General features: G+C 45.1%; 1 protein-coding gene across 1 annotated transcript in view; it reads right to left on the reverse strand.

Annotated features, from left to right (window-relative positions):
• Positions 1–18,224, reverse strand: part of LOC139571408 (serine/threonine-protein kinase WNK4-like) — a 114,081-nt gene that overhangs the window by 50,560 nt on the left and 45,297 nt on the right. The window contains exons 3-5 of the mRNA XM_071394251.1: positions 15,540–15,712; positions 15,016–15,236; positions 14,587–14,744 (exon numbers count right to left, since the gene is read on the reverse strand). Coding sequence (XP_071250352.1) covers positions 14,587–14,744; positions 15,016–15,236; positions 15,540–15,712 — 552 coding nt within the window. The remainder of the gene's footprint in view (positions 1–14,586; positions 14,745–15,015; positions 15,237–15,539; positions 15,713–18,224) is intronic.

An 18,224-nucleotide genomic window follows, 5' to 3' on the forward strand; every position in this document is an offset into this window, starting at 1 on the left:
GTTCATGTTAGTGTTGCCGTTTAAAGGACAGACCAAAGAGACTGTCTATCTGTTCATGTTAGTGTTGCCGTTTAAAGGACAGACCAGAGAGACTGTCTATTTGTTCATGTTAGTGTTGCCGTTTAAAGGACAGACCAGAGAGACTGTCTATTTGTTCATGTTAGTGTTGCCGTTTAAAGGACAGACCAGAGAGACTGTCTATCTGTTCATGTTAGTGTTGTCGTTTAAAGGACAGACCAGAGAGACTGTCTATCTGTTCATGTTAGTGTTGCCGTTTAAAGGACAGACCAGAGAGACTGTCTATTTGTTCATGTTAGTGTTGCCGTTTAAAGGACAGACCAGAGAGACTGTCTATCTGTTCATGTTAGTGTTGCCGTTTAAAGGACAGACCAGAGAGACTGTCTATCTGTTCATGTTAGTGTTGCCGTTTAAAGGACAGACCAGAGAGACTGTCTATTTGTTCATGTTAGTGTTGCCGTTTAAAGGACAGACCAGAGAGACTGTCTATTTGTTCATGTTAGTGTTGCCGTTTAAAGGACAGACCAAAGAGACTGTCTATTTGTTCATGTTAGTGTTGCCGTTTAAAGGACAGACCAAAGAGACTGTCTATCTGTTCATGTTAGTGTTGCCGTTTAAAGGACAGACCAAAGAGACTGTCTATTTGTTCATGTTAGTGTTGCCGTTTAAAGGACAGACCAAAGAGACTGTCTATCTGTTCATGTTAGTGTTGCCGTTTAAAGGACAGACCAAAGAGACTGTCTATCTGTTCATGTTAGTGTTGTCGTTTAAAGGACAGACCAAAGAGACTGTCTATTTGTTCATGTTAGTGTTGTCGTTTAAAGGACAGACCAAAGAGACTGTCTATTTGTTCATGTTAGTGTTGTCGTTTAAAGGACAGACCAAAGAGACTGTCTATTTGTTCATGTTAGTGTTGTCGTTTAAAGGACAGCATGGCTACAGAAAGAATGCAGACCTTTCTCATCACCCACGCCGGTGAAACTCGGTGAGCAGTGCATTATGGGTTTGCAACTGTTTCAATCTCTGATAATAGAACAGAACAAATCACCACATGTTTTAAACAGCTAACGTGAACATCACAGCTGTCCTGAACTTACCCCATGTTTATTCAGACATTAAAATAAAACTGTTTGGTAAATAAAGGTTGTTTAGTTGGTTGGTTGGTTAACTGGTTTACATTGTTGTAATTGTGCAACAATGTTGACTCGTCATGTTTGGCTTCTGCGTTTAATATTTGCCAAGGGCCAGACACCGGCCTATGTTTTCCTTGATAACCTATTTATTCTGAGACAGAGAATCGAACTGTGAGACTATGGATGGCAGGAATGGAGTGTATCTAAGGGTGTGATATTCTCATTTCACACCTTGAAGTAGGAACAACATGTCAATGGGTTTTCTGTGTAAATGCATCAGCTACTGTAACACAGTTATTACATTGGAACAGCGTGACAGTGTGTTACATAACGCCAATGCTCTGAATTTCACTATAATCTGGAGATCATTGTGATTGTAAAGGACTCTTTTTCCACATCCCTTCAACTCTTCCAAATACTTGATAACAAGTAAGGAACACAAAGGACAATGCTCTTCAATTGGCCCTAACCCTATGGCTTATCTATTTAACAATGGAACAAGCAAGCAAACCAATTGAGTATTATCTTTCGATCTGACTCTGTTATAATGCACTCTATACTTGCACAGTGGACATAATATCTCTGCTTGTGAATTGAACAGTTTATTATGTTAAAACGTGACATTATATAAAAAAACGTGTTCAGACTAGCAGTGGTAATCTGCCAAGTAATTGCCCCAGACTACCCTGAGTAGGTCCTTTTAGTTGTTTATGGAACATTGACTTTATGGATGGTGAGTGGCGACCGATCAGCGACGCCTACAGTAACCTGCACTTAGAAAGAGAGAGAGAGACGACGTTTGCGCAGAAGGCAGACGTCATTTTCAAAACACATCATTCTACCATCACCTGCCCAAACCCACCCACTGTGGCGTCACCACCCTGTATGCTCAAGCCCAAAGCCCAAGAACACAGCTCTCAATGTGGAGGGTCCCTTCATTACTGACTCCCTCTCTGTTTCACGCCTGCTCCCGCTCTTCCCCCCTGGCACTCGAGGGCGCCAGGCTCCCCAGCATTGCGCACTCTTGCCATCATCATTACACACACCTGCCTTCCCCCTGTCACACGCATCAGCGATTATTGGACTCAATCACCTCTGTCATTACCTTCCCTATATCTGTCTGGTTCCCCGCTCTGTTTCCTGCTTCTGCAATGATTGTCATATGTCCTTGTTAACCCGTGTGCTGAAGCTGTTCCTGTCCTGTTACCTGTCTGTTCCTCATTAAATTTTATTTATTTTATTTTTTATTTATTTTACCGTTATTTTACCAGGTAAGTTGACTGAGAACACGTTCTCATTTGCAGCAACGACCTGGGGAATAGTTACAGGGGAGAGGAGGGGGATGAATGAGCCAATTGTAAACTGGGGATTATTATGTGACCGTGATGGTTGAGGGCCAGATTGGGAATTTAGCCAGGACACCGGGGTTAACACCCCTACTCTTACGATAAGTGCCATGGGATCTTTAATGACCTCAGAGAGTCAGGACACCCGTTTAACGTCCCATCCGAAAGACGGCACCCTACACAGAGCAGTGTCCCCAATCACTGCCCTGGGGCATTGGGATCTTTGTTTAGACCAGAGGAAAGAGTGCCTCCTACTGGCCCTCCAACACCACTTCCAGCAGCACCTGGTCTCCCATCCAGGGACTGACCAGGACCAACCCTGCTTAGCTTCAGAAGCAAGCCAGCAGTGGTATGCAGGGTGGTATGCTGCTGGCCATGCTGCTGGCCAAATGTTCAACTCCCCGTGCCTGCCTCTTATCCCCGGCGTCGGTCCTTACACTCTGAGCGGTAAACGCCTCTGTCAGGGAGAAGTTTGCAATTTCAGCGAGTTACTTACTTCGAATTAATGTTTTAAGAAACAGGATGCGGCCAAAATGGCACCCTCAGGTGATACAGTGCATTCGGAAAGTATTCAGACAACTTGACTTTTTCTACATTTTGTAACGTTACAGTCTTATTCTAAAATTGATTTTTTTTTTTTTATCCCTCATCAATCTACACACAATACCCCATACTGACAAAGCAAAAACTGGTTTTTAGAAATGTTTGCAAATGTATTAAAATGAAAACTGTTATTATATTTACATATGTTTTCAGACACTTTACTCAGCACTTTGTTGAAGCACCTTTGGCAGCGATTACAGCCTCGAGTCTTCTTGGGTATGACGATACAAGCTTGGCACACCTGCATTTGGGGAGTTTCTCTCATTCTTCTCTGCAGATCCTCTCAAGGTCTGTCAGGTTGGATGAGGAGTGTCACTGCACAGCTATTTTCAGGTCTCTCCAGAGATGTTCGATCGGGTTCAGGTCCGGGCTCTGGCTGGGCCACTCAAGGACAAGCCGCTCCTGCATTGTCTTGGCTGTGTGCTTAGGGTTGTTGTCCTGTTGGAAGGTGAACCTTCGCCCCAGTCTGAGGTCCTGAGCACGCTGGAGCAGGTTTTCATCAAGGATCTTTCTGTACTTCGCTCTGTTCATCTTTCAGGCCAAAGCATTCAGGCCAAAGCATTCGGTCTTCGTTTCATCAGACCAGAGCATCTTGTTTCTCATTGTCTGAGAGTCCAAGCGGGCTGTCATGTGCCTTTTACTGAGGAGTGGCTTTCATCTGGCCACTCTACAATAAAGGCCTGATTGGAGAGTGCTGCAGAGATGGTTGGCCTTCTGGATGGTTCTCCCATCTCCACAGAGGAACTCTGGAGCTCTGTCAGAGTGACCATCGGGTTCTTGGTCACCTCCCTGACCAAGACCCTTCTCCCCCAATTCAATGCTGCATAAATGTTTTGGTACACTTTCCCAGATCTGTACCTCAACACAATTATGTCTCGGAGCTCTACGGACAATTCCTTCGACGTCATGGCTTGGGTTTTGCTCTGACATGCACTGTCAACTGTGGGACCTTATATAGATAGGTGTGTGCCTTTCCAAATCATGTCCAATCATTTACCACAGGTGGACAATCAATTTCTAGAAACATTTCAAGGATGATCAATGGAAACAAGGTGTACCGGAGCTCAATTTTGAGTATCATAGCAAACGGTCTGATTACTTATGTAAATTATTTATTTCAAGATGGCGTAGCAGTCAGACGTCTTTGTCTTGTCCCGTGTATATATCTTTTATACCTTTTTTCTTCGCATATATTTCAAAAATATATTTTTCTTTACCTCAACTTCAACATACTCTCCAGCAATCTGCCTCACCCAATGTGGTATGGATCTGCTACTTTCTTTCTTTCTTTTAAACCGGAACCCCCAACAGAAGCTAGCCAGCTAACTAGCTATTAGCGGTCATCAGCTAACCTTCAGCCCGGACAACTCTTGCCAGTCAGCCACTCCTTGGGCTACAATACCTATTTTGCCACGGCGCGACTCAAACCAGATCAAATCGGACGTATTTTTCTCCATATCTCAGGTTTCCTACCGCAAGCTCTGAACCTTTTCTCCTGGATCATCGCAGCTAGCTAGCTGCTATCCGAGTGGCCACTCCCTGCTAACATCTCTGTCCCGAAGCAAGAACCAATTAGCCTGGAGCTAGCCTTTGCTAGATCCATCTCCCGGCTAGCCGAAGAGGTCTATCAGCCACTCCTTGGGCTACAATACCTATTTTGCCAATTTGCCTGGACCCCTTTTACTGCCGACGCGGAGCCCCGCCAATCCATCATGACTGGACTACCGACGTAATCTACCCGAGGGGGTTTTTCAACTGGCTCCTCCGTTGCAACGTCCCCTGAAAGCCCATCTGCTAGCCTGCTAGCCGCTGCCCGCTAGCTGTCTAGAGCATATCGGACTGTTAGCTGAAGAGGCCCATCGGACAAACTCTTTGGTCACTATACCTATTTTGCCAATTGGCCTGGACCCTTTTACCACACGGAGCCCTGCTGATCCATCACGACTGGACTGTCGACATAACAGCATGCGGGGGCTACAACAGACTTCTTCCATCGCGACGTCCCTCTAAGGCCCTTCTGATAGCTTGCTATCCCCGGCCCGCTAGCTGTCTGAATCACTGTGTCTCCAGCCCGCCGAGCAACTCACTGGACTCCTATGATCACTCAGCTACACATGCTTCTCCCTAATGTCAATATGCCCTGTCCATTGATGTTTTGGTTAGTGATTATTGCCTTATTTCACTGTAGAGCCTCTAGCCCTGCTCAACAAGCCTTAGCTAACCCTTTAGTTCCACCTCCCACACGTGCAGTGACCTCACCTGGTTTAAATTATGTTTCTAGAGACAATATCTCTCTCATCATCACTCAAAGCATAGGTTTACCTCCACTGTATTCACATCCTACCATACCTTTGTCTGTACTGTACATTATTCCTTGAATCTATTCTACCGTGCCAAGGAACCTGCTCCCTTTACTCTCTGTTCTGAACGTTCAAGACGACTAGTTCTTATAGCCTTTAGCCGTACCCTTATCCTACTCCTCCTCTGTTCCTCTGGTGATGTAGAGGTTAATCCAGGCCCTGCAGTGCCTAGCTCCACTCCCATTCCCCAGGCGCTCTCATTTGTTGACTTCTGTAACTGTAAAAGCCTTGGTTTCATGCATGTTAACATTAGAAGTTTGTTTTATTCACTGCTTTAGCACACTCTACCAACCCGGATGTCCTAGCCGTGTCTGATCCTGGCTAAGGAAGGCCACCAAAACCCCTGAAATTTCCATCCCTAACTATAACATTTTCCGACAAGACAGAACTGCCAAAGGGGGCGGAGTTGCAATCTACTGCAGAGATAGCCTGCAGAGTTCTGTCTTACTATCCAGGTCTGTGCCCAAACAATTTGAGCTTTCTACTTTAAAAAATCCACCTTTCCAGAAACAAGTCTCTCACCGTTGCTGCTTGCTATAGACCACCTCTGCCCCCAGCTGTGCCCTGGACACCATATGTGAATTGATTGCCCCCCATCTATCTTCAGAGCTCGTGCTGTTAGGTGACTTAAACTGGGATATGCTGAACACCATCCACCATCCTACAATCTAAGCTTGATGCCCTCAATCTCACACAAATTATCAATGAACATACCAGGTACAGCCCCAAATCCGTAAACACTGGCACCCTCATAGATATCATCCTAACCAACCTGCCACCCAAATACACCTCTGCTGTCTTCAACCAGGATCTCAGCGATCACTGCCTCATTGCCTGCATCCGTAATGGGTCTTCGGTCAAACGACCACACCTCATCACTGTCAAATGCTCCCTAAAACACTTCAGCGAGCAGGCCTTTCTAATCGACCTGGCCCGGGTATCCTGGAAGGATATTGACCTCATTTCGTCAGTCGAGGATGCCTGGATATTCTTTAAAAGTGCTTTCCTCACCATCTTAAATAAGCATGCCCCGTTCAAAAAATGTAGACCCAGGAACAGATATAGCCCTTAGTTCACTCCAGACCTGACTGCCCTTGACCAACACAAAAACATCCTGTGGCGTACTGCATTAGCATCCAATAGCCCCCACGATATGCAACTTTTCACGGAAGTTAGGAACCAATATACACAGGCAGTTAGGAAAGCAAAGGATATCTTTTTCAAACAGAAATTTGCATCTTGAAGCCTAAAACTCCAAAAAGTTCTGGGACACTGTAAAGTCCATGGAGAATAAGAGCACCTCCTCCCAGCTGTCCACTGCACTGAGGCTCAGAAACACTGTCACCACCAATAAATCCACGATAATTGAGAATTTCGATAAGCATTTTTCTACGGCTGGCCATGCTTTCCACCTGGCTACCCCTACCCCGGTCAACAGCCCCCGCAGCTACTTGCCCAAGCCTCCCCCATTTCTCCTTCGCCAAAATCCAGATAGCTGATGTTCTGAAAGAGCTGCAAAATCTGGACCCCTACAAATCAGCCAGGCTAGACAATCTGGACACTCTCTTTCTTTCTAAAATTATCCACCGAAATTATTGCAACCCCTATTACTTGCCTGTTCAACCCTTCCTTCGTACCGTCTGAGATCCCCAAAGATTGGAAAGCTGCCGCGGTCATCCCCCTCTTCAAAGGGGGAGACACTCTAGACCCAAACTGCAACAGACCTATATCTATCCTACCCTGCCTTTCTAAGGTCTTCGAAAGCCAAGTTAACAAACAGATCACCGACAATTTCGAATCCCACCGTACCTTCTCCGCTATGCAATCTGGTTTCCGAGCTGGTCATGGGTGCACCTCAGCCACGCTCAAGGTCCTAAACGATATCGTAACCGCCATCGATAAGAGACAATACTGTGCAAATGTATTAATTGACCTGGCCTGACTGGGCCGACTCTTTTCTCTGTATACATCAATGATGTCGCTCTTGCTGCTGGTGATTCTCTGATCCACCTCTATGCAGACGACACCATTCTGTATGCTTCTGGCCCCTCTTTGGACACTTTGTTAACTAAACTCCAGACGAGCTTCAATGCCATACAAATCTCCTTCCGTGGCCTCTAACTGCTCTTAAATGCAAGTAAAATTAAACGCATGCTCTTCAACCGATCGCTGCCCGCATCTGCCCGCCCGCCTAGCATCACTACTCTGGACGGTTCTGACTTAGAATATGTGGACAACTACAAATACCTAGGTGTCTCTCTAGACTGTAAACTCTCCTTCCAGACTCACATTAAGCATCTCCAATCCAAAATGAAATCTAGAATTGGCTTCCTACTTCGCAACAAAGCATCCTTCACTCATGCTGCCAAACATACCCTCGTAAAACTGACTATCGTACTGATCCTCGACTTCGGCGATGTCATTTACAAAATAGCCTCCAACACTCCACTCAGCAAATTGGATGCAGTCTATCACAGTACCATCCATTTTGTCACCAAAGCACCATATACTACCCACCACTGCAACATGTATGCTCTCGTTGGCTGGCCCTCGCTTCATATTTGTCGCCAAACCAACTGGCTCCAGGTCATCTATAAGTCTTTGCTAGGTAAAGCCCCGCCTTATCTCAGCTCACTGGTCACCATAGCAGCACCCACCCGTAGCACGTGCTCCAGCAGGTATATTTCACCCCCAAAGCCAAGTCCTCTTTGGTCGCCTTTCCTTCCAGTTCTCTGCTGCCATTGACTGGAACGAACTGCAAAAATCACTGAAGCTGGACACTCATATCTCCCTCACTAACTTTAAGCACCAGCTGTCAGAGCAGCTCACAGATCACTGCACCTGTACATAGCCCATCTGTAAATAGTTCATCCAACTACCTCATCCCCATACTGTTATTTATTTTTCTCCTTTGCACCCCAGTATCTCTACTTGCACACTCATCTTCTGCACATCTATCATTCCAGTGTTTAATTGCTATATTGTAATTATTTCGCCACTATGGCCTATTTATTGCCTTGTCTCCCTTTTCTTACCTCATTTGCACCCACTGTATATAGACTCTTTCTATTGTATTATTGCCTGTATGTTTGTTTATTCCAAGTGTAACTCTGTGTTGTTGTTTGTGTCACACTGCTTTGCTTTATCTTGGAAAAAGATAAAGGGTTCAGAATATTTTCCAAATGCACTATATGGTGCTCTTTGGGACATAGCCACGGACTTTGATCCAGCAATCAGGTGGAAATGTAATCACGGACTTGGCTTTAAACTGAACTCTTTCCCGATGACCTACATACAGTGCCTTAAGAAAGTATTGACACCCCTTGACATTTTCCACATTTGTTGTGTTACAAAGTGGGATTTAAATGGATTTAATTGTCTTTTTTTAACGATCTACACAAAATAGTCTGTAATGTCAAAGTGGAAGACAAATTCTAACATTTATTCAAAAATTATGAAAAACAAAACAATAATATATCTTGAGTCAATACATGTTAGAAACACCTTTTGCAGCGATTACAGATGTGACTCTTGTTGGGTAAGTCTCTTGTACAACATTCGCCCATTATTATTTCTTAAATTATTCAAGTTCTGTCAAGTTGGTTGTTGATCATTGCAAGAAAGACATTTTCAAGTTTTGCAATAGATTTTCAAGTAGATTTAAGTCAAAACTGTAAGTAGACCTCTCAGGGACATTTAATGTCATTTTGGTAAGCAACTCCTGTGTAGATTTGTCCTTGTGTTTTAGGTTATTGTCCTTCTGAAAGGTTCATTTGTCTCCCAGTACTTCATTCTATAGCTAGAGGACTCCTGATATCTCCAGCAGTGATAAATACAACTTTTGTCTTCTGTTGTTGTCTAATACGTCTTGCTGCTAACTGTCTTCCCAGTAGCCTACTTGGTGTGTGAACTGCTGACTGCTATTAACTTGCATTGTTGACACATCAACCAAGATTAAGGGGCAAGGCAATTTGTGACTGTTGTTGTTTTCGTAAACAGTGGCTGTATTGACGGGGGAGTGGTTTCTCCTCTCCTAGGCAATCAGCAATTAGTACCAGGAGGTGTGCTCTTCAACTTCAACAATTAGTACTTTAGTCTCCCCTGTTTTCTCAGCGGTGGCAATCGTGTTACAAAACTAAGACCGTCGCCAAAACAGAGACGGTTCTGTTGAGTTGTTCTGTCGAGCTGTTCGAGGAAGGGAAGAAAGTAAAGCTCCACATCACTCGTTCACTTGAGTATTTTACATAATTATTTTCAGATCTCAGTTTGCTCTTTTGTAGCATTGTCAACTATGTGTGTGTTTTCGATACCTGTTCGCTTCTCTCTCTGTAGGCTTTACAGACACTTGGCGGGGGGTGGGGAGCGTATACCCTGCGCGCACAACCCATGTGGAATTCCTGCTCCGTGGCAGCATTTGGAACTGCCGATCTGCATTCAAGAACGCCAAATTCATCTCTGCCCATGCTGCCCTTCAGTCCCTTGACTTTTTGGCCCTGACAGAGACATGGATCACCCCAGAGAACACTGCTGCTCTCTCCATCTGAATACGTTTTCTCATAGTCCAAGAACATTGGTCGTCGCGGTTAGGGCACAGGGCTACTCATTTCACCTAAGTGGATTTCATGCTGTCACTTGTACACTCAAGCTTAACATTGTTGTCATATATTGGTTCCACTAGGTTCCCTTAGAGTTCCTCAATGAGCTTGAACCTTGATAAGCTAATTTCCTGATAATGGCTCACTGCTATACGTACTTGACGACTTCACCCTCCCGATGCTTGCCTTCAATTAATTTATTTCCAACTCTCTCTTTCCCCTCCTTGCCTCTCTTGACCTTACCCTTTCCCAGTCCCCTCCCACTCACAAGGCAGGCATCTTTACTAGAGGCTGTTTGCCTACTAATCTCACTGCAACCCCCTCCAGGTCTCTGATCACTACTTTGTTTGCTTTTCTCTCCCTTTCCTCCAACCCTAACCACTCAGATGGGCATGCACCATCACAATCTTGTCTCTCTCTCCCACTACTCTTTCCTTTCTGCTAAATCCTTCTCCCTCCTGTCTCCTGATTCTGCCTCTTGAACACTACTCTCCTCTCTTTCCACATCCTATGACTCGCACTAACCCCTTTCTTCTCGGCCAGCTCGGCCCTCCCCTCCTGCTCCTTGGCTGAGTGACTCATTGCGAGCTTACAGAACAAGGCTGCTGGCAGCTGAGTGAAAATGGAGTAAAACTAAACTTCTGAAGGACCTATCATCTTTCCACTCCCTCCTCTCTACCTTCTCTTCCTCTGTATCTACTGCCAAAGCCACTTTCTATCACTCTACATTTCAAGCTTCTGCCTCTAACCCTAGGAAACTCTTTTCCACCTTCTCCTCCCTCCTAAATCCTCCACCCCGTCCCTCGCTCCGGAAGACTTTGTGAACCACTTTGAAAAGAAGGTTGAGGACATCCACTCCTCATTCACTCAGCCTATTGAGTCCACTGGTCCCACTCACACAGAACTACCCTATAACTTGACCACATTCTCCCCTCTCTCTCCAGATCAAATCGTGCGACTAGTGAGGTCTGGCCGCCCGACAACCTTCCTGCTTGACCCCATTCCCTCCTCCCTTCTCCAGACCATCTCTGGAGACCTTCTCCCATTCCTCACTTCCCTCATCAACACATCCCTGACCACTGGCTGCGCCCCCCCTGACTTCAAAATGACCCGAATCACTCCCCTTCTCAAGAAACCAACTCGCTACTCCTCTGACATTAAACTAAAGACCAGTATCCCCTCTTTATTTTCTTTCCAAAACACTTGAGCGTGCTGTCTCTGACAAACTCTATCACTATCTCTCGCAGAACTTTCTTATTGACCCTAAGAGGATATGTGCTGTTCATGTATTCTCACTACTGGTGTCCCCCAGGGCTCAGTTCTTGGCCCTCTCCTCTACTGTCTATACACAAAGTCACTTGGCTCCGTCATATCCTTACATGGTCTCTCCTATCATTGCTTTGCAGATGACACTCAACTACTTCCCCCCCTGACACCCAGGTGACGACATGCATCTCTGCGTCTCTGGCAGATATCTGAGCTTGGATGTCGGCCCACCAGCTCAACCTCAACAAGACGGAGCTGCTCTTCCTCCCGGGAAAGGACTACCTGCTCAAAGACATCATTATCACAGTTGACAACTCCAGTGTCCCCCTCCCAAAGCGCAAAGAACCTTTACGTGACCCCGGACAACACCCTGTCATTCTCTGCAAACATCAAAGCAGTGACTCGCTCCTGCAGGTTTATGCTCTACAACATCCGTAGAGTACGACCCTACCTCACACACGAAGCTGTGTTGGTCCTAATCCATCTTCCTTCTGGACTACTGCAACTCGCTGTTGGCTGGCCTCCCCGCTTTTGGCATCAAACCTCTAAAACTTATCCAGAATGCTGCAGCCCACCTGGTGTTCAGCCTTCCCAAGTTCTCCCATGTCACCCCGCTCCTCCGCACACAATCCACTGGCTTCCAGTCGAAGCTTGCATCCACTACAAGACCCTGGTACTTGCCTACAAAGCAGCACGAGACACTACCCCTCCCTACCTAAAGGCTATGCTCAAACCCTACACCCCAACCCGAGCCACCTCTGGTCTCTTGGCCCTCCCACCCCTAAGCGAGGGCAGCTCCCGCTCAGCACAGTCCAAGCTTTTCTCTGTCCTGGCACCCCAATGGTGGAACCAACTTCCCCCAGAAGCTAGGACAGCAGAGTCCCTGCCCATCTTCTTCTGAAAACATCTGAAACCCTACCTCTTCAGAGTATATTCAATAATCCCACAGCATGTCCCCCTCCCACCCAGAAACAAGGAGAATGAATGCCTGTGGTGAACTAATACTTCCACCCCTTTCTAGCTCTGACTTTGATGATAGCTACTTTATTGAGGAAAATTGTACTTACTGTGATATGTGGTTGTCCAACCTAGCTATCTTAAAATGAATGCACTAACTGTAGGTCGCTCTGAAAAAAGCGTCTGCTAAATGACTCAAATGTTGGAAAGAAGACTGAACCAGGTTTTTCATTGGGATTTTGCCTGTGCTTAGCTGTATTCCATTTCTTATCATAAACTCTCTAGTCCTTGCCGATGACAAGCATACCCATAATATGGTGCAGTTACCGCCATGCTTGAAAATATGAAGAGTGGTACTCAGTGATGTATTGGATTTGCCCCAAACAAAACACTTTGTATTCAGGACAAAGAGTTAATTTTTTGCAGTATAGTGCCTTAAACAGGATGCATGTTTTGGAATATTTTTATTCTGTACAGGCTTCCTTCTTTTTACTAGCCTTAATGACAGAGTTTTGTGGAGTAACTATAATGTTGTTGATCCATCCTCAGTTTTTTCAAATCACAACCTTTGAGCTCTAACTGTTTTAAAGCTTAATAAATAGCTTCACCATGCTCACATCTACCAATCAGTGCCCTTCTTTACGAGGCATTGAAAAACATCCCTGGTCTTTGTGGTTGAATCTGTGCTTGAAATTCACAACTCGATTGAGAGACCTTATAATTATCTGTATGTGTGGGGTACAGAGATGGGGTAGTCATCTCTGAAAAAATCATGTTGAACACTATTATTGAACACAGAATGCAACTTATGTGATTTGTTAAGCACATGTTTAATCCTGAACGTATTTAGGCATCCCTTAACAAAGGGGTTGAATACTTATTGACTCAAGACATTACAGCTTTTCATGTCCTATTTATTTTTAATATTTTATTATTATGTATAGATCAGTGACACAACATCTCAATTTAATCCATTTTAAATTCAGGCTGTAACAGAACAAAATGTAGAAAAAGTAAAGGGGTGTGACTGCTTTCTGAAGGCACCCTGAGCTGCATCTCTCTGGTGGAAGGGAGAGGTCTTTAAGTACTATGATATGTTTCATCTGCTATTAAATGACTGATAATATGTTGGAATCAGAGTCAATTAGAAATGTCTTCATTATGAGCTGCTCTGAAAAGGTAATCTCTCTCTCACCATGGTAACCAGCAACATGTAATCTGTCTCCCTGGTAACCAGCACCATGTCATCTGTCTCCCTGGCAACCAGCACCATGTCATCTGTCTCCCTGGCAACCAGCACCATGTCATCTGTCTCCCTGGTAACCAGCACCATGTCATCTGTCTCCCTGGTAACCAGCACCATGTCATCTGTCTCCCTGGTAACCAGCATCATGCCATCTGTCTCCCTGGTAACTAGCACCATGTCATCATGGTCTGTAGGAAATGGAATCTTCTAATAAAGCTGATGTTGAGTGTGAGCATCCAGTCAGATCTTTGGAAAGGTAGAAGCGTAGAACGAGCTCAGAATCACTGAGTTAAATATCATATATTATGAGTCAAAATTGCAGATGAGAATAGAGATGGTGGTAAGGCTACAACATGGTAATGCACACAGCTTTAAATAAATAAAACATTTAAAAGATGGTGCTTTCCTAAATTGGTGTATGAGGAGAAGTATGATGCAGCTGTGGCCTTAGGGATGTGTATCCTGGAGATGGCCACCTCAGTTCCATCTGGAGAGTGGAGTCTAACATCAAGACTTCTTCCAGGGTTAGCGCAATCCAGAATCCTTGGGACGTCCTTACATTAACGTTAACCCCAACCCTTACCTAACCCTTACCTTACCTGTTAAATATCAACTTCAATGGGGTGACATCAAAGTTGGGACATCCCAAGGAAACCCATTTAGACTTTTCCCTTCCTCCAGACATCTAGGACATTCATATAGTTATTTTCTCTCTTCCATGGTGCAAGAGGAAGAGAGTGAACAGGTGTGCACAATTACGTTATTGACTAACCCTGCATGGAGAGAGGAGAGTCCCAGTCTATGTAGGACCTTGGTCCTGTGTTGCAGGATTGTAGAGCACGGCATTTGCAACACCAGGGTTTTGAGTTTGAGTCCCCCTGGGGCCATCCATACCAAAATGTACACTCTTAGGGAAAAAAAGGATTGGTTCTACCTGGAACCAAAAAGGGTTCTCCTATGGGGACACCTGAAGAACCCTTTTGGAATCCTTTTTCGGAGAGTATATGCCAAAGTTGCCTTGGATAAAAGGGTCTGCCTAATGGCATATATATTTCCACTCACGCTGGTGACTTTGCGGTAGATCTGTGCTGCGTTCTGACACTCGGAGTAGGGGTACTCTGAGGTGGCCATCTCCAGGATACACATCCCAAAGGCATAGACATCCACAGCTTCATCATACTTCTCCTCGTACATCTCTGGAGCCATGAACTCTGGGGTACCTGGAGGAGAGGAGAGAGACAAGTCAATACCAGTCACAAGAAGACACACACACACACACACAGATGTACACACACACACACATCTTCTCTAGGAAAGAGACATTTGATTACACAGGACATGCCTCATAGGGTTGTAATCTGTGGCACAGTGATCTAATAATGATTATATAGTTAGAGCACTCAAAAGCCCTAAACTAGAAAAACCCAAAACATGAAATTAATCCATAAAAATAGATGACTGCAGCTAGTTAATAAACTCTTATACACTCACCAATGACACTTTTAGCAAAGGAGGCACTTTTGAGTGTGGCCAGGCCCAGGTCTCCTATCTTGACGGAGCCGGTGGGGCCGGTGATGAAGATGTTGTCACACTTGAGGTCCCTGTGGATAATGGGAGGGGTGCGGGTATGGAGGAAGTGGAGCCCCTTCAGGATCTGCCCACTCCAACGCTGCAGCAGCTTCAGCTTCATCTCCTTGAACCTCTTCAGGTACCTGCAGTAAACACATGTTATCAGGATGCATTACCAAAAGAGTACAGGCCAGACCAGTACATTCCAAACCAGAGAGGACTGTCAGAAGTTCAGATAGAAAACTATTTTTATCCATCCTTGTTTTCTATCAAGATTCTATAATCACGATAAAATATAGAAAATAATATAGAAAATATTGAAATGGTATGAATTTGTTAGGAGGAATTTTTAGAGGATATAAAACAAATGGGACAAAACAGGCACAACAGTCTCCTCTACTACAACGATGATTGAGGCCAGGTTGGGGCAGGAAGTGAAAACTCACGTTTTGAGGGTGCCTGAGGTCATGAGCTCGGTTACCAGCAGGATGCACTTGAGGACCTTGGAGTTGTCCTTCCAGGAGTCGTAGAAGCGAACGATGTTAGGGTGCTGCAGACCCTTCAGCATCTCCACCTCCTCACTGAACCTCTGCCGCTCTAACTTGGTCAGCTTACGCGTCTGCACGGAGCACAACATAGATATATTCTAGAATTATTACATACGACACAGTTAGACCATTCTAGAATTCCATTTCTATGGGCAGAGCATATTGCCAGGGAACACCCCCCCCACCCCTCAGGCCTGACTTTATGACTATTGTTTATTATCACACAATACAGAATGAATAAGCTTATCAAGATGTGTGAAAAATATGAAAATGTGTGTCCTACAGGGAGAGAACAGACAGAACCACTGACGGAGATATTTTACTGTACTAATTATTTTTTTTGTGTGAAAAACCACAGGTTGGTTGTCCATCTTGAGAACCACATTCCAGTGTTACATAATCATATTTTTCTTAAAACTTGAACTGTGACTTCTAGACATTTGGAGAGGAGGTTTCCGATAGCTGTGAGAAATGTAACCAAACACAGTATAATCACAGTGGGTAGGTTGGTCACAGTATAATCACAGTGGGTAGGTTGGTCACAGTATAATCACAGTGGGTAGGTGGGTCACAGTATAATCACAGTGGGTAGGTTGGTCACAGTATAATCACAGTGGGTAGGTGGGTCACAGTATAATCACAGTGGGTAGGTTGGTCACAGTATAATCACAGTGGGTAGGTTGGTCACAGTATAATCACAGTGGGTAGGTTGGTCAGAGTATAATCACAGTGGGTAGGTTGGTCACAGTATAATCACAGTGGGTAGGTTGGTCACAGTATAATCACAGTGGGTAGGTGGGTCACAGTATAATCACAGTGGGTAGGTTGGTCACAGTACAATCACAGTGGGTAGGTTGGTCACAGTATAATCACAGTGGGTAGGTTGGTCACAGTATAATCACAGTGGGTAGGTGGGTCACAGTATAATCACAGTGGGTAGGTTGGTCACAGTATAATCACAGTGGGTAGGTTGGTCACAGTATAATCACAGTGGGTAGGTTGGTCACAGTATAATCACAGTGGGTAGGTGGGTCACAGTATAATCACAGTGGGTAGGTTGGTCACAGTATAATCACAGTGGGTAGGTGGGTCACAGTATAATCACAGTGGGTAGGTTGGTCACAGTATAATCACAGTGGGTAGGTTGGTCACAGTATAATCACAGTGGGTAGGTTGGTCAGAGTATAATCACAGTGGGTAGGTTGGTCACAGTATAATCACAGTGGGTAGGTTGGTCACAGTATAATCACAGTGGGTAGGTGGGTCACAGTATAATCACAGTGGGTAGGTTGGTCACAGTACAATCACAGTGGGTAGGTTGGTCACAGTATAATCACAGTGGGTAGGTTGGTCACAGTATAATCACAGTGGGTAGGTGGGTCACAGTATAATCACAGTGGGTAGGTTGGTCACAGTATAATCACAGTGGGTAGGTTGGTCACAGTATAATCACAGTGGGTAGGTTGGTCACAGTATAATCACAGTGGGTAGGTGGGTCACAGTATAATCACAGTGGGTAGGTGGGTCACAGTAGGTGGGTGAACAAATACATTTTTGTGCAGAGGGAGGTATGAACGGCTTGATTCAGTCTCTGGTCTCTGAGTAAAGCTGCCAGGAGGCTGCAGTGGGTGCCTAGCTGGCGGAAAACTCTGGAGAGACCTCTAGGCTTCTGCAACCATGAATCCTGCATTCAGGCGGTTCTGGGAAAAACTTGGAGGGTATGTTTATGTTTACAATTACCTGACCACGATACCTTCCTGACACTCACGTTACCAGGCCCTGCACCCTATTCCCTTTATAGTGCACTAGTTTTGGAAATTCCCTGGTCAAATGTAGTGCACTAGGGAATAGGGTACCATTTGGGACTTCAAGCCCTATCAAGCATGGGAGGGCCTGTCTCAGGATCTGGACTATCTCAGAAAGCAAGGTATATGAGGGGAGCCCCAACGTCCATCAACTGCCAAACACTAATTAAATAAGAATAAAATAACTTTTGACCAAGGAGTTTGTATGTATACTGTATGTGGAGAATTAGTGTAACAGAGACAGGAGTATGATGCGACTACAGGCGATACATTCTAGGACTCGTATGTTAGGATTACAGTATTGATGGGAGACTGAGCTTCAGTGTCCTTGAAGGTAAACTCTGAGTAAACATCTAACAATCTAGAAATGATCCCTCTCTGATCTGATTGGGTGCTTCCACTGCCTCTGTTTTCATACAGATGACACCCACTGCATGGTAAAGACTGTCATTGAGTTGCAGCTGCAGAAAATCTGGGTACATGCGCATTCTTTTGTGTGTATGTGTGTTTCTGTGTTAGGACACGTGTGTTTAATCATAACCCTAGTGGAGAGCAGAGCCATGTCTCCTGTTGATTGACAACCTGACTGACAACCTGACTGACGACCTGACTGACCTGACTGACGACCTTACTGACAACCTGACTGACGACCTGACTGACGGTCTGACTGACCTGACTGACAACCTGACTGACGGTCTGACTGAAGGTCTGACAGATGGTCTGACAGATGGTCTGACTGTCTGACTGACGACCTGACTGACGGTCTGACTGACCTGAC

This window comes from Salvelinus alpinus, chromosome 3 (genome assembly GCF_045679555.1).
Source record: "Salvelinus alpinus chromosome 3, SLU_Salpinus.1, whole genome shotgun sequence".
Taxonomy (NCBI): domain Eukaryota; kingdom Metazoa; phylum Chordata; class Actinopteri; order Salmoniformes; family Salmonidae; genus Salvelinus; species Salvelinus alpinus.